The sequence below is a fragment of the Dermacentor andersoni genome, chromosome 2 (assembly GCF_023375885.2).
Source record: "Dermacentor andersoni chromosome 2, qqDerAnde1_hic_scaffold, whole genome shotgun sequence".
Classification (NCBI taxonomy): domain Eukaryota; kingdom Metazoa; phylum Arthropoda; class Arachnida; order Ixodida; family Ixodidae; genus Dermacentor; species Dermacentor andersoni.
In genome coordinates, this window is record NC_092815.1 from 77,961,980 (window position 1) to 77,978,957 (window position 16,978).

General features: G+C 43.7%; 1 protein-coding gene across 5 annotated transcripts in view; it reads right to left on the reverse strand.

Moving 5' to 3' along the window:
* The window catches only part of Rbcn-3A (rabconnectin-3 alpha), a 177,208-nt gene that overhangs the window by 61,997 nt on the left and 98,233 nt on the right, over window positions 1-16,978 (reverse strand). For all 5 annotated transcript variants that reach the window (XM_055076936.2, XM_055076938.2, XM_055076937.2 and 2 more), the window contains 10 exons: window positions 15,708-15,860; window positions 15,042-15,186; window positions 14,306-14,365; window positions 12,279-12,553; window positions 10,594-10,691; window positions 10,303-10,468; window positions 7,858-8,224; window positions 6,893-7,316; window positions 2,447-2,715; window positions 874-950 (listed from right to left, as the gene is read on the reverse strand). In XM_055076936.2, coding sequence (XP_054932911.2) covers window positions 874-950; window positions 2,447-2,715; window positions 6,893-7,316; window positions 7,858-8,224; window positions 10,303-10,468; window positions 10,594-10,691; window positions 12,279-12,553; window positions 14,306-14,365; window positions 15,042-15,186; window positions 15,708-15,860 — 2,034 coding nt within the window. The remainder of the gene's footprint in view (window positions 1-873; window positions 951-2,446; window positions 2,716-6,892; window positions 7,317-7,857; window positions 8,225-10,302; window positions 10,469-10,593; window positions 10,692-12,278; window positions 12,554-14,305; window positions 14,366-15,041; window positions 15,187-15,707; window positions 15,861-16,978) is intronic.

Sequence of the window (16,978 nt, forward strand, 5' to 3'; positions counted from 1 at the left end):
GCTGCAAAGGAAGTGTTATTCCTTTACAAGACCATTCTTAACCCCTTAACTGCCGATGACGAGGTAACTCATTGTCACAACGAGCATCCTCTGGTGCCAACGATGAGTTAACTCAGTGTGAACTTTCCACAATCTTTGCACATGCATCCACTTGCAGTTTCTTGTAATTTTGAAAAAAAAAAGAAAAATAATAAGCGACACTTGCTATTTTTTTTCCAAGACCAGTGAAAACGCAATAGGCATTCCTGGTATCATATTTCAAAAAAAAATATTCAGTGCAAAATATGCAGGTGTCCAAGAAATCTTGCACTTTAAACTTTTTTTTTTCAAAATTTGTCATGGCAGTTAAGGGGGATTAAGAAAGAGGTTCTTACTATTTTGAATGCTTTCTGAAAAAAGAAGAAGACGAAGAAAGAAAGAAGGAAAGAAAGAAGAAAGAATTCACAATATGCATCTTGCTTTCTTGTTGCACTGTATGATGTTATTGCAGGCATGTTACATACCTATGCTTAAAATCTGTTCCAGTAATTGTGCCATGCAGTACTTGCTTTTTTTGCTCAATTTCCTGTGCACATGCAACAAACGCTGTGTTGGCAGGGAGTGCTTATCCTGTCTCCATTTCATCTAGTTCGCATTTCCTGCATGTTGTACAATATGAACCTGCTAGTATAATTCACTCAGTTTTCACAATCCTTTTGAGGTAAACCAAAACACACATTCCCATACAGGGATGCAGTGATTGAAAAGGTTAACACGCAGGACAGCCACTAGATGAAGCAAACAATGTGACTCAGCAAGAAAGTGATGGCATATATAAAAGATAACCAAATTTGAACGTTTGTTAATGCTTTTGAACATTGATAAATAGCTCACCTTAAGGCATGCCATGAATTTCAGCTGCTGGGCCATGATGTCTAGTGTCTCCACCCTACTTTGGGCTAGTGTTTCTTCTGAAATGCAAAATAGCAAAGATGGGAATGGTTGCCCACGTTTCAACATAGAAATGACACAAATTATTAGCAACTTATTGTGCTTGTACTGTTCAGTGTATTTGCTGTCTCTACTCAGCCACCTTCAAACAGGCCACTGGTGATATAACTAGGGTTCCATTTGACTTTGCCTTGCCACTCCTATTGCAATGTTAATGGCCAGCACTGCTGCAAGATCTTGAGTGCACAGGATGGTCCACTCACAGAATATTGCTAAAGGTTCAAGGTAGGATTTTTTTTTTTTCACAGCTCAGGCATTTGATGTTTGAGTCCAATGCATAAAATGCCCAATAAATTACGGCCACAAAAATCTCAGCGTTTGTTTTTTACTAAGAGGTGACTCAGTTGCTGAGAAGGGTGGAGCTGAATAAAACATCTGTCTCGAAGTCAGCACTGCCACACGAGGAAAAAAATTTACATCATTACTAGACTGCTGAGCACAAGAATCTATTTACACTTGCACAAAAGCTTTCTCCTTAATAAAAGTGATGCCTTGGACATGTTAGAGCACCAATCTATCATTGATTAATTAACAGAACTGCAGCTGCTTATTATTCAGGCAGCATGCGTTAACTATGGTAAGTGATTACTCACTCACAATATGGCTCAACATCATGCCAACTCTGTTAGGCTAGCTGGCCATGGAAGGCTACACATTGGAGTGGTAGATATAAGTTAACAGTGTGTACCTCAGGAAGCCAATCAGCAGGCATATCCTGACACACACATCATGCATTTATCCTTTCTTTTCTTGGCTTTGCTAGAAGCTGCTACCTCCACAAGAATGCAAGAGCCTGTGTGACAATGCATGCAAAAGTGCACCATGCTTGTGTGTGGAGACATGAGCAAAAAGAAAGGATTTCTGCTTGCAAGTCGAAGGGTATACGCTACAATTGAGAAAGTTGCACTTGAATTAAGTAAATACAGCATACAGCAGAAAAAGAAAGAAAGGAGAGAGAGAGAGGAAAAGGAAGAAGAAAGAAAAAAGAAACAAGCTATTGTAGGAACCTGCACAGTACAGTAGCACAGTTTCTTACAAAAATTACTGGAGGGAACTATGGCGCTAGTGGCTATGGGAGCTGCAAATGTGGCTTTTTGGCCAGCATGAGAATAGTGGGCAGTACATGGATTTACGTAAACTTCATCTTTCAGGCTTCAAATGGCTTTGTGACTTAAATTGATCATACCTAACAAAATACTGCATCATAAATGCAACAGTTCTGAACGACCATGCATGTGTGCAGAAACTTGTTGCCTTTCTTGAAAATTTCAATAATGCCACAAGAATATCTGAAGCCACCAAGCTCGAAGATTAGACAAATCTATGTAGTATAGTAACTACACACACCATTCCCATGGTAGCTGGGCAACTGCAGTGCCAGTGGCTGCCTCTAGTAATTTTTGTAGGAAACATATGCACAGTAGCAAAAGCCTGCACTGCGGTGCTCTTTACTTGCCTTCTTCTAACTGCTTTGAGCCATTGGTGTTCTCAACGTGAGGACCGGACTGTGCTGGCTGGCTCCAGTCAAAAGAACCTGACTTGGGGGCGGCAGTGCTGGCCAGCGGCTGACTCCAGTCAAAGTTGTCTGCTTTGTTCTTGGGTGCACTCGTGGTGAGGGGCTGGCTCCAGTTGAATGAGTCTGCCTTTTCTGCGGCCGCACCCGTGCCAAGAGGCTGGCTCCAGTCAAAGTCCTCTGCCTTTTGTGGAGCCTTTGCCAGAGGTTGACTGGTGACAAAGAGTTTTCAAGAATACACCAGATGAACAGTCACAGACATAAAGGTGATCAGCTGCCTACTGACTAGCCCATACTCCATAGGCACCTTCTATAAAAAAACACACCTTGCTTTCCTATGAAAGAGCGAGTGGGAGCTGAAGGTTAAAAAAAATGTAATTCTGGGGTTTTACATGCCAAAACCACGATATGATTATGAGGCACGCCGTAGTGGGGTACGGATAGATGGATGGAAAAACTAGTGGGGGACTCCGAATTTATTTCGACGACCTGGGATTCTTCAATGCACACCCAATGCACTGTATGTGGATGTTTTTTGCATTTCACCCCAATCAAAATGCGGTCACCGTGGCTGGGATTTGATCCTGCACATTCGGGCTTAGATCTGAAGTTTCAGCTAAATTAATTCATCTCCCCCCTTATCATGGAAACAAGGTTTATTTCAGTTTGGTTAGGGACTAGAGTGATCATCTGCATAAAGTCACAGTGTACATGGCATTACTGTGGCAATGTGAAGTGATGAGTGGTGACGAAATTATGCAGTGGGCAAAGACCACACGAATAATCATGACTCGGAGGTGAAATAGAGTAGAACCTCATTGGTACGATCCTGTTACGTACGATTTTCCAGCGCCAATTTTCGCGATCGAGAACAAAGAAAATGACCCAATACAGCTACGCTTATTTTTTATTGGTTGATATGTTCCCGGGAAACACAATTTTTCGGTACCAACGTTCAGTACATCACCAAACTGTGATCGTATGACCCATTTTCCGGCCGCCAGATCTCATGTAAACAAGAAAAGGCACGAGGCGCACGCCATTGAGAACAGTAGCCACCCGCCATATCAGCTTCCGAGCAATACTCGCCCACCCGTCTCACATGAAAACGCCGGCGTGCACTCAGTTTCTTATTCCAGTACCAACGAATCTCCTCCTGGGTCGTCGCACCCCGCAGTCACAGCTATCGCCGCCAAACCTAACCTAATGTGATAAGTATTCTCACCTATCTGTCTTACAGTGCATGGAGCATAGTGTTGTTGATAGCGTACCGAGCGCTTTTAGTAGGCGATAATCCAAACGTGCTGCCATTCCCTGCTGCAGGCGGTGCAATGTGGGCACCACGTTTCGCTTCAACGGCATCCGGCGTTACCCAACAGCTTGATCTCGTCTCGGTTTCCCGTCGCCTTCTTAAAACACCACGCAATAGGAAAATAACAAAACGCATCTTGGGTCACCAGAGAACCACCAGCTCGACGCGCGTCGGTGTGTCGTGCCGCAACAATTCACACGACGCTTTGCATTACGTAGATGTCAACAAATTTTTTTAGTTACTTCAGGTCATACGTTTTCCTGGTTAGTACGGTTTTTCTCTTATTTATTTTTTTCATAATGTATGAACGAGGTTCTACTGTATATATATGATAAATGACAAGATATGGACAGTGAACTAACATATTTGCTCGATTGTACCATGCTCCCGTTATGCACGGTTATATTACCACCCAAATATCCAAGAAAATAACTTGGTGCCGGTTCTACCATGCACATCAAGTAACAAAACCTGAGCCGATGTTTACCATGTTCAAACGATATTATGGAACATACAAAGGCACACAGACACACAAACAGCTGAATCTTAGCGGCTAGTCGACGACACCTCCTTTTCGCAGTCTGTAGACCACAGAAGCGCTATGACAAGTGTACGGCAAACTGGAAAATGGAGACCGTAAACCAAGGCATAAAAAAAACAATGTCCGTTCGATGGCAGTGCTAAGAACTTTGCTGTAAGATTTTTCTTCTTAGTAATAATCGGTTTTGTTTTCGATTTAGAGTAGAAGCAGTTACAATTGTAACGTGCATGCAAATTTGAATGCTCTATTTAGTAAAAAAAAGTGTGCATTAGAGCCATGCAAATATGGTATATCTTTTTGGCTGAAACCTATCAGTAGTTATACCAAGACAGTGCACCTGTTAGGTGTTTTAATTCATGAAAGGTAAAGTCAACTTTACTGTACTAAATACATGGTTCGAGCAAAAAAAAATGCATATAGCACCTTCATACCAGGTGCAGATCTAACACCGTTATAATTAAGCCACACCCAAAGTAAAAAATGTCTTCTTTATGTCAGACATTCATTATAAGCATGTTGCGATAGCAATTATATGGAAACTCTAGGTGCATTTGTGCCGTTGGTGCTGCCAGAGCAGTCATGCTGTCACGATGTCGATGGCGCATGTGTGGCCAGTGTTTGCAAGGTTAGAAGGTCTCCAGAGTCGTAACATGTATGGCTGCAAAAACAACGAAGCGAGGCGGACGAACTGCCGAATTCCGCTCAACTGGTTCTACAGCAGAGCCAGGGCTGCATTCTGCCTTTCAATGCCGGTATGAGCACTGTGCACACACAAATCGGTGTTTCTGTTAGGCCACTGTATGCATACCATTACACGGTAGTGCGTACACTGGCCTAAGCAGAACAGACCAAAAAACTTCCAAGTTAAAAATATCTATTCCTCTCATTTGGGACTGACAAATGACAGTGGTTTTCTGTCAATTTCATTTCATGCCCCATCGAGGTGCGACATCTGTAACACTGCTGCTGACATTCCTCATTGCACCAATGTTGCAAGACACCAGTGTCTGCAAAGGGCACTGTTCCTGCTGCGCAGCAGCAGTTGTCTTGCGTTCTGTGTAGTGCCAACATATTGCCTCCATATATGTATTGTTGAAATACTATCTGAGGACCTCAAACACAACATTGAACTTTGCCATCATTTTCAATGCTTTGCCTTCGCTCCATTATATTTAACAATTTGTTATATGCATTTTTACTATATTGAGGTTTGGCTGTAGCAGAGATATGCATCCTGTTCTAATCGGTGATGTGTGGTGTCTCGTACTGTATTGTAAGACCACCACATGCAATGCATAATAAGAACTGTATTAAAAGAATGGTCCGGCAGTTTTTGTTGTGGTGGGCTCAGGTGGCGGCTCGAAGTCCTTGGACTCAGGCAGCATCTTCGGCTTGCTGGACGGCTCAGAACTGGTCTTCCAACTACGAACTTTTGAGAGCCGCCTCCCAGCGGCCTCCGCAGCTGGGGCGTCGTCGCAAAAAAGCGAGCTCGAGGCTTCCTGTACTCTGGTAACGGCCGCAGTTATGGATGTGTCGCGAACGGAGGTGGTTTCAGTATCGTTGTTGCTGGCACATTCCCAGAGCATGTGTCGCAGCGTTGCTCTCTGTTCGCACGCTTTACACACATCAGTTGGGTATAAACCAGGGTAGCAGTGATGTAAGACAGCGGGACTAGGGTAGGTGTGTGTTTGGAGCAAGTGTAAGGTTACGGCCTCGTTCCTGTTTAATTTATTGTGCAGTGGCGGGAATGTGCGTCTTTCGAGTCTGTATTGTTGGGTGAGGTCTCAACGTGGTCAGGTGATTGCCCCATGCTCATTGTTATTCTTGTTGCTATATTTCTGTTGTAGTGTCTCGACCCGGCAGATCCGATGCCCCGCTCTCAGGGGTGGAGGTGGCGGCCACATAATCTGCGGCGGCTCGGTGTGCGAGACCTCGAGCCATGGTGTAGGCCACCTCGTTGCCCGCGAGCGGGACATCGGTGTGTGCCGGGTTCCAGAGGAGGAAGGCCGTAGAATTTGAGTGGCAAGGGTGATGTCGAGTTGCCGTCATCACAAATTTGGAGTATGCGGGCCGCTACTCACGAGACGCGGCCGCGCGCGATGCTGCGGTCCAGAATTACTTGCGAGGAACGGGCCTCGAGCGTTCAGCTACCAAGTCCTAACTTTTAATCTATAAATCCACAAGCACAGGTCGTCAAACCCTGCGCGACGAGGAACGGGAATACTCCAAAATATGCATTATATTGGCAGTGCATAAGCTTACTTTCATTTAAAGCCAGCAGGGAGCAGTGGAAGGTAAACAGGGCAAATTACCATAAATGGGTGGCAAAGGTTACAAACCAACTGCTGATAAGTAAACACAAGTCAAAGACTGAATAGGGAGAATTTTAGCACACGGTGACAATACAACAATCACTTTTTTCCCAGTTTCGTCATGTCTCACTCTTAACATGAATACTACCTTATAACTGAAAAAAATAATTTTTTTTTCATGCAGTCTGATTAGCTGATCCTGCAGAGTTGCACAGTGTTCATACCTCCAGTCAAATTCATCAGCTTTCTGCTGTACAGGCCCATTGCTGACGGCTCCTGGTGGAAGCCCTCCATTAGAGTCTTTCCTCTTGGCAGGAGAGCCTTCCTCGGCAGTGGCGTTACCGCTGTCATCAAGAATACAGTTGGGCAGTCGAGACAGCACCTCTAGGGCAAGCGGTGGGCAGCCCGCCCGGAAGTGTGCATGGCTTGTCGTGAAGAACAGCCGCCGCTCCAATGGCGTAATGGTGTCGCTGCTGGTTGTACCCCCTGGCGTCAGTGTCTTGGCCATTGTGCTGCCATGCTTGAAGCCTGACAGCAGCACTGCACGGCCATGCTTGCGACGCATGCTCATGGACTTGGCCAGGTTGCGCCGCACCACCAATGGGTGCGTGCGCAGATAGAGGTAGAAGTTGAATACCCCGGGATCAGCTGCATGATCCAATACAGTGCTCTTCTTTAACCCCATTCCTGTTTAGAGCAAGCTCAGCTTGTCAGCTAAGTTCAGCCAAAAATTACTATGCATAAGTGATCTGGCCTGAACATTAATCACACCTGTGTTTTTCAATGTCTCAAACAAGTAGGGCTCACCTTACTTATGCTGTGTTGACTATAGGTAAAACCACATTTTTTTTGGCATCTACCAAAATGGCTGCTAATCTTGGTGTAGGGTGTGCTTCCATTTAGCACAGCACACTGTCTATGCTATAACCAGTACTGGGATGAGCTTCATATACAAGGAATTCTATATTCAGCCACTATTTCAGTACGGTCATTGCTTGACATAATATGGGCACATCGGTACTGTGCAAACGTTAAAGTAGCTAAAATACCCTTTGTGCTGTAACTGCTTCAAGCAGCAAATGATAAGGAATGCATTACAGCCAGGATTTCAATGCCGGAATTGTGCAGTACACAAAAGCCCACAAAAACCACCATGAGTTTGCTGGCCTACGCGGAGTCATGCACTCACCAGTGTCATCAGCTCCGGCAGGACCTGAGAGAGAAGCTTTGTCACTAGCATTTGCAGACTGCTCAGCTGTGCTGCTAGATAGATGCTGTGTCTCCTGGTGTATCCTATGGTGCTCTTGCCCCACACGTGTCTGAAGCAGTGTGGTGAGCGATTCCTCATAATGCTGCAGCAGCCACAGTGCCATGGAGCGCAGGAATGGATCTGGGTGGGCCAGCTCCATGGATGCACCTTCCGCACCCTCGGGCTGGCCCAACACCTCGGCATCAAGCAGTCGCCGTAGGTGCTCGGGAACCGAGTCGAGGTCGCCCTCATAGAGGCGAACCACCACCATGGCCAGCTGCAGGTCCTCCAACTTGCTCAGGCACACCTGTCAATTAGCCAAAGCAGCAACTACGGTCAATTCATTGTTTAGAGCTTCCTGTGCTTTGAGTTGTTGATCATCATACCAGCACCTGTCCACCTCTGTCCACCTCCTGGTGTCATATCCTTGATCTCTCTTTCAGTGGTACTTTCATTTTCACATAACATTATCACGATGCCTAGCTGCAGTTACAGGTGTTCTACGATGGCAGTCATATTTCTACTCTATTAGTGGGCAACTTTCCGTGGCAATGAAGGAAAAGTTGCGGAGGCAAAGTGCACACAAGAGTGCTTCTAAAAAAATGTCCGACATTCTCATCTGTGGCTTAACTTGGGAAAGAGACAACATAACTATCTCATTTCCCACAGCAAAATAAGACAAAATACACCACTGAGTGTTAAATTTGAGTTATTTTTCTGCTTTTCCCTTCCCATTCAGGCACATGCAAAACTGTCACATGTAGAAGCTATGCTGATTCAGTATCTGTTCTAAGAAACGTACCACGCTGTCAAACTCTGCAGAAATACTTGGCTCAGTTACACACATGCAGACACTCCATCCCTGTAGCTTTCCTTTCAATGCCACGGGAAGTTGTCCGCGAGTACACTCACACACAGTCAGTGCATTCAACATATTAGTATCTGAAAGATGATGCTGCTGAAAGGTGTTGTTCACCAACAATTACTTTTTGTTATGCCACTTCCAATGGTCTTGCCATCAATGTAGATAGAAAGTAATGTCTCCAAAGCAATTGACATCAGCAGTCTGGTGATTGTCACTAGCTAGTTAGTAGGACATAATGAACTTACTCAGATGTGAAGATTGCATTCCATGAAACAAATCTTGCTCCCTTTGTACATACTACTGAAGTTAGGTGGATTAAGCAAATTCTTTTTATTATGAAATTGGCTCTGCCTTTCAGATTTCTGCTGAATTTGTTTGAAATCAACAAATTTCCAGCCAGCATTTTCTTCAAGCATCAGTAGCACATTGTCCTAAAATTATCCCATGGAAGCTTGTGTTAATTTCCCTGTAAAAAAATTATGATAATAATAGGCTTGTGCGAATATAAATTTTTTTATTCATAGAGAAGTCGAAGCGAACAATAATTAGTGCTGAATGAAACGAATAGTTCGAATAGTTGAGGGATTTGTAGAAAACCTTGACATAAGAGACAGATGTTATCAAATCTAAAAAAGCCGGTCCTTCACATGCCAAAAAAGAAACAGGTTCTACTCTGGTGTCAGTTTATTTTCAAAGTGCCGTTCTTCAAATATTTTCATGCAAAGAAGCAATTTCAACATTTATTACAACTCCAGCAGCACATAACATTTTTATAAAAGCTCTTGCTGACTTTTCTTCATCCTACTTAAAATTTTGTGGTGGTCAAGGTTGTTGGAGCATTTTGCGTTTGCCTGAAGTGCATCCTCACAATGCTGTGAAGTGCGACCTTGATTGCGCAATGACGGAGTTAATGCTCTGTGGTGCAAATTAAGATTCATGCTTTCCGTCTACACGTGAGTAATCTGTTCTCTTCTGAAAGTGCAAAGCTGAAAAAATTTACCAATTCAACAGTAAAGTCGGGGTGTTCATTATATGCGAATTTTGACTTGAGGTGTGGCTTCGCAGCACTGCGAATTTCGCCTCGTGTTGTGGTTCCACGGCAGCCTGGCCCGCACTACCGTGAAGCCACCTTTAGGGCAATATTTGCCATCAGTGTCGGCAAAGAGGTGGTGAACAGAGCAGCTGGCAGAAGATAACAACGTGGACGATTCATGCATCTGCGATGGGATACTTTTTAAAAAAATAATTGGCCATTGTGTGCAGTTATTTCCATGGATTATAGGCTTCTCTTCTTTTCTCTTCTTTCCAGAGCGGAGAGCGACTTATACGCAGAGAAATATGTATGTATATTTGTTCGTCTGAACTATTTCAAAAACTTCAAATACCGAAATTCAAGCCATATAGAATATTGGATAGCATAATATTCGATAGAATATTTGCACAGGCCTAGATAATAATAACAAAGCAAATATAAAGTAACTTCACAACTTTTTTTTAGCGGTATCGAGAAGTCAAGTTACCTGCACGGCATCCTTCACAGCATTGGCAAGGAGGAAGAAAGCTGCAGCGTACTCAAACTGCTGTTTCCCAAGCAGCACATAGGCATTCTTGAGTGCTGCTTTTCTCCAACGATCTTGAGAAAAGTCGTTTTGGAAGAAGTCGGACATACGCTTGTCACTCACACTCCTGCAACAACACAATGAGCAGGAGAATCCATAAAGTGCAACAGACATCAGGATCTTAGAGCCAGCTGTTTCCACAAGGAGACAAAAACTCAAATGTGATCTCTGCCGAGTACATATGCCACATACCTGAACAGTGCAGCCAAGATTGTTTTCTTTTTCATGGCCATATAGTAAAGAGCAGCATCCAAGGGGTTCTGGTTAGCCTGGAAGGAACTTTTGGCCAGCTGAAATGGGAAGTAATAATGCACAATGCCAGCCTCCTCCAAGTACAGCAGCAGCCCACCCGCTTGCTGACGAAGCTGCTAATTTATTGAATCAATTATTGACAAGGTTTAACATTTCAAAGCAACGTCTGGGCCTCGAAGCAATAAGCGGAGGAGTTCGAATAGATTTTGATCACAAGAATAATGCTCAAAGCACAAGAATGCCATGCTCAAAGACCATATAAAACCTATAAGACCTTCTGTACTAATATTTACCATATACTTTACTGTATTCAAATATTTGCAATAAGACCTTCAAAAAAAAAAAAAAGAGGACCTAAAAGCAAATCCTTTTTCCAAGACTGCAAATCCATTTACCTACCTTCCCTTACCTACACTGGTTTATTGCCTAGCAGCTGTTCAACATGAGGACCTGCTATGGATGTGGATACAGTCGGGCATGGAAGTCACATTCTCTCACTTTCAAGGGCTGGCAGGACTGCACTGGATAATGCAAAAGACAGTGTTCTACAGAGTCGCCATCCCTATCTTAGGCTGTCCCTGTCTCACCATCCCTATTTCAGAGCAGATAACTCTTCACGGGGCTCTCGACGGCACCTCTGAAATAGTTTCGTTTGCAGCACAAGTTTTATACAGGCATACACAGTTTGCCCAATTATTGCAACAACAGCTCAACCATCTACTTTCTCAAGCCTGACCTCTCCAGAATACTTGATCACAGCTGAATGCCTGTCACCATTTGCCCATATGAATTCATAAAATCACCAAAACATGAAGCACTCTTCCAAGTTGCCAGCCTTTACCGGTTATGTGTGTGCTCTATGGAATGCTAGAAAAAATTTCACCGACGATTACGATACTCCTTAATGCAAATTTAGAGTGCAGCTGTTTAGGTGTTTTAAATTCGCAATATATATATTGTTCCAAAGAATTTGATTCTGAACGACAGGGTGCTCTCGGCGATGGTGCTGAGCCTCTTCTCGGGCGGCTCATTTAGCAGCAGCAGCAGACGAAGCATTTTCACTGGTTGCGTCGCTCAGTGTTCAGAAAGAAAGCGTGAACATGGGAAAGCGTGGCTCGCGCGGAGCTCATCCGTTTGCAATACCCTCCTCCACTTTCCGCCTCATGGTTCTGCTGCAGTCTACTCTCCGATTTCCTCCTTGCACCTCTACGCTCTCGTTGCTTTTTTAATCTCCTGCTACGTGCTGCGTTCGCTCTCATCTTTCGTCGTGCTCATTTGCTCGGTTACGCTGAGGAACAACGCCGAGGCATGCCGCCGCTCGCCGCAGGGACGGCTGCCTAAGAGCTGCATTCTAAAATTTTTGGTTTCCCATCAGGCAAACACTGATGCAGCCATAGCCACCAGGAATCAAACCTACAACTTTGTGCTCAGGTGCAGAACACCATAGCCACTGTGCTACTGCTGCAGGCGAAAGAACGCATGTAAGCAAGACTGATAAGCATTTCTCCTGCTAGCGCCTCTGGATCTTTTCTGGCTGCTTTTTTCTAGTAGCCATCTCTTGCAATGTCACTTTTGTGCACTGCAGCAACAAATGAGAAATGGGCCAGCACGGCAAGGCAACTTACCTTCTCAATGATGCGTCTTAGCAGCTGGTTGGAGCGGATCCACCAACCGATGCCAAGCTCCCTAAGCTCGGCCCAACGAAAAGAGGGCTTCTGCAGGGTGGGGATGAGCTGCACGAGCTCCTCTTGGGTCTCCGAGTGGAAAGCCCAGACCAGGTAGTGAGGCCCCAGGCCTTGGCGCTGCAGCTGCGCTCTCTGTGCCAACGGCAGGCACCGCAGCAGGTACGTGTGGTGACGCACCGCCAGGAAGTAGCGAAGCCCACAGTCATCCAGAGAGTCTGCACAAGTTGGGAGCGAGAAGAATAAAGGGAACCAAGGGGGCTCCATATTTTGTTACATCCACATGAAGCCAACAAGCAAAGGAGCCAGGGAAAGCATAGGGTAAAATTAACTGTTCTTTTTAATTGAAATGTACAGATACTAATAGAGGAAAGAGACATGAAGATGGACAAAAAAGGCAACTTGCAGCCGGTGCGAGCCGGACCCACATCTTACACATTGTTTGTGTGATGCTCTGCCATTGAGCTACGGTGGTGGCCATCCTCCCATACACCTTTATGTTTGTGCACTAGGTTCTAGTCCTCAAAGTGTTAGCCAGTGCACTCACCCTTTCTAACATAATTTGAACCGCATGCACCATATAGTATGAGAGCTTAGGAACAGACAACGGGCCAATAAACACTTGTATGCATCATGGCATTGAGGCCACAAGTTGTAAAGTTGCATAGTGGTGCGTTAATTGGTGATAAACGACATATTTCAGTAGCCAACTCGGAGAAGATTCTTGTTGCTCTGCACAAGCGAGGGATATATTTCCTTTGTAAACTTGGTGCAATACTGCATGCTAAGATGGGAGGTTTGGAGCAACATTCACAAAAAAGAATTGGCTATATGTTGCACCGAATCAACCAAATTAACTTTGAATCAAAATTCAGAATCTGCCAATGCATAGCAATTCAGCAGCAAGGGTTTGTATCGTACAGTGTGGTATCATTTCTGCACCTCTTAAGTCTACTGCCTTAAAATGTTTTCATCATCTTCATCGTCACAAATGAAGTCAAAACAACTTTTGACATTCGAGCTTTTAGTGCAGCGAGATTGGAATTGCACCAAGGAGACATATAACACAAAGGCAACATCCAACATGTGGGTTTGCACACTGATTGCTGCATGTCCCATATTTAATGAGCTTAAGTGTTACAATATGCCAGTACAACTTGACAGTGCAGGTGGCACCAATCAAGGATGTTGCCTCTACATGTAGAAGCCATGCTCATTTAAACTGCCTTCATGCAGCAACAGCTAGTTTTTTATTATTCTATGCTCTCATGAAAACGAAAAACTTAGAAGAAGAAGTAAATGATTCTCATAGCCTTAAATACAGAAAAGTGAAGTTGCAACAACAGCAACCGAGTAGACTACATGCAGCAACAAATATGCAGCAACAGCTGGTTCTTTATTATTCTATGCTCTCATGAAAACGAAAAGCTTAGAAGAAGTAAATGGTTCTCACTGCCTTAAATACAGAAAAGTGAAGTTGCAACAACAGCAACCGAATGGACTACAACACTACCAACATGGTGAACACTTTTCAAGCAGTCACATAAGCCACGCCTGATGTGTTCTTAAAGATTAAAATTAATTGAATTCTGGGATTTTACATGGAAAAACCACTATATGATTATGAGGCATGCCGTAGTGGGGGCCTCTGGATTAATTTTGACCACCTGGGGTCCTTTAACATGCACCTAATGCACGGTACATGGGTGCTTTTGCGTCTCGTCCTAATCAAAATGTGGCTACCGTGGCCGGGATTTGATGCCATGCCCTCAGGTTTAGCCGCACAACACCAAAGCCACTACGCAACCACGGCAGGTGACCTTGAATATGGAAAAGAAGGAAATGGAGAAATTTTCCTGTTCCTCATCAAACTTACAATTATCAACTACTTATTATTATAGAGCACCCATGGTCACCCCCCCCCCCCCACACACACACACAAAAAAAAAAGGAGGAGGAGGAAAGCTTACCTGGAGTAGCCTGGATAGTCATTTCATAGTTCTGTCTGGTGACGTTGTCCTTGGGTGCAGCTGCAAGGTGGATATAAATGCGTTATTCTTATTATTCATACCTGAAGGAAAAGCCAGCAATCAACAGCATCTTTCAGTTAGTGCCTATTGTGTAATTAACATGCCACAACACAATGATGTAACTGTCATACAATAATACTAAATAACTTCAATTATGTAAATTGTGCTGAGAGCAAGAGGGTGCTTTTTGGATTTTGTCAGGTTCATCTGAAAATGCAAAGCCCTAAGCATGGCTATCAAACCTTCCAGTCCAATACCTATAAATGTAAAAGGCACCCATGTTTAATTTGAACTGACTTGATTTATTGGGTTCTACATATCGAAGTGCTCAGGTTGAATCTAGACAGCGAAAATACTTATCTAACCATTTTGCATTCAGAAACAGAGATACTTTCACAAAGAGGGCTTATCACCCTTAGCTTCGTAGGATGGGAGTTGCATGCACTCTTCTTTTACATGCCACACAGTAGACCTCACAGGGGACTGAATATCCAGTTAAAGCAATAGATTCCTTGCACAACCCTGAGCTGAACCCCCAGATCCTATTAGCTGTGAACACACAATATGTGCAGCAAAAAAAAAAAAAAAATATTTTGACAGACTTATCAACATAATCTAAAGCAACAGCCCATCGTTTATCAGAGCTTGACAAAGCAGAATTGTGGAAAGAACTTACTGTGCACAATTTCACTGTCAAGACGGTCAGCGAGTGTGCCATGGAAAGAAGCCAGCGTATCAGCAAGTGCCAAAAGATGCATCTGGTCTACACTGGATAGGCCCGGCAGGTGACAGTGTGTCAGCAGCTGAGTCAGCAGGCGAGCCTGTAGAGTTAATGAACCACGTCTTGTAACATGAAAATCACAAATTTCACATTTGTTACACTCAATTTCACATTTCACTCAAATTCAATGTTGGGTAATATTTTCTTATATCTTTTGCTGGTTACAAAGGCTCCAGGTATGTGCATACATTGTTGGTGAACAAAATTACTTTGCTAAAGTGAAAAAAGAAAATTGTGTGCAATGAAACTAAGACCAGAAAATGAAGAAAACTGCTATACCACACATTTCGTTAAACTGAGGCTCATTATATCAGGGTGTGACTGTACAAAGGAAAGAAAAAGAATCAAGTCAGAAGGGTTCGACAGTTACCACTGACAGACATAATGGCCTATGTATCAAGTTATTGATTTACATAGTGAATCATAGTGAGAATCATAGTGAGAATCATAGTGAGAATCAGTGAAGTTGTGTTTACAATGAAAACCAAAAAATTACACAACTCAGTCAATGTACTTTTCAGTTGTGCATTGTTGCAGTCAAGCAGAGATGAAGTCCCTAACCTGGCGCATTCCAAAGTAGTTGGGGTCTTTATCAGCAGCTGACTTGTGTCGTTCTCGTGTCTTTTTGGCCTTAGGCTGGGCATCCTCCTGGAGGATGTCATCCAGAGTTTCCTCCTTTTTGGGAAGAGTCTCAAACAAGGCACTGTAGTCTGCCTGCAAGCAAAAGGAAGTGAACAAAACAGAGGTGCTATTAGTAAAGTGTAGCCAATCCCGAGCAATCTGGCATCTATTAAACAGACTTCTTCTTTAATCTGACCATATTCGAAAGTCCTGAATGATGTTCATGCATTCTGTGGAAAACAAAAAAAGGCTTCTTGTTTCCTATATGAAATGTCAGACACTGAATGATCAAAATTAGAGTGGATTGCCAGTCATCAGGTTACAAGCAAAACTGGTCCTGCCAAGAGTGCTCTCAAACCACCAGCAATCAAACTTTGCAGAACTGCAGTTTCACATCACAGTGCAACACTGTTTATACATGCATCGCCATGGTGAGTCACTGCCTGATAAAACTGAGGAAACTTAGGTATTCTGGGATAAAGCATGTCAGGGTTCATACAGAGCGTCTGACTCAAAATTCAAAGACAATTCAAGGATTTCAAAGATGCCAAAGGCCAAAATTCAAGGAAAGGGAAACAAAATTTATTTGTAGACATACACTGAAAAATAGTGAAACCTCCTTCTTCTTAGCTGCAATTTCTAGCAACTAAGCACTGCTGAGTTGGACCACAATTCAAGCTATTCAGGTCCCTTTCCTAAGTTGACATTCCCATTGGAAAGATGTCAATCATCTTCTGGCATGACGGATGGTATAGTGTCCTACTTCAGCCAAGGATACTTGTCGTGCTAAAGCCAAATGGCTGAAACTTACTTCCCGCCAGGCATTTCAAGAGCCTATGGCTCAAGAACGGAGCTATGATGGCTGTGGTGTGAACTAGCAAAACAACAAACTAGTATCACAGCCTGGTCGCTTGATCTGGGCTTTGTCTAGTTCCACGATGGTAACAATGATTCAAACAAGCCTCTTGCTGGTCATTGTGTGACACTCTCAAAAGTAAATATCTAGGATATTAGGGCAGAGGAATACCCATGATGTTGACCCCATTGCTCAATATGAATTAAGTAATAGGCGCAGGAGCGCAATCCTTTAAAATGTTGAAAATGGTGCAAGTTAGATGATGAAGCTGGTGAAGCTAGACAGAGAAATTGGGACACAATTACACCAATTTTATTGGCTCCTTATCTGATCTGTGCTATTTTTTGTGGCATAG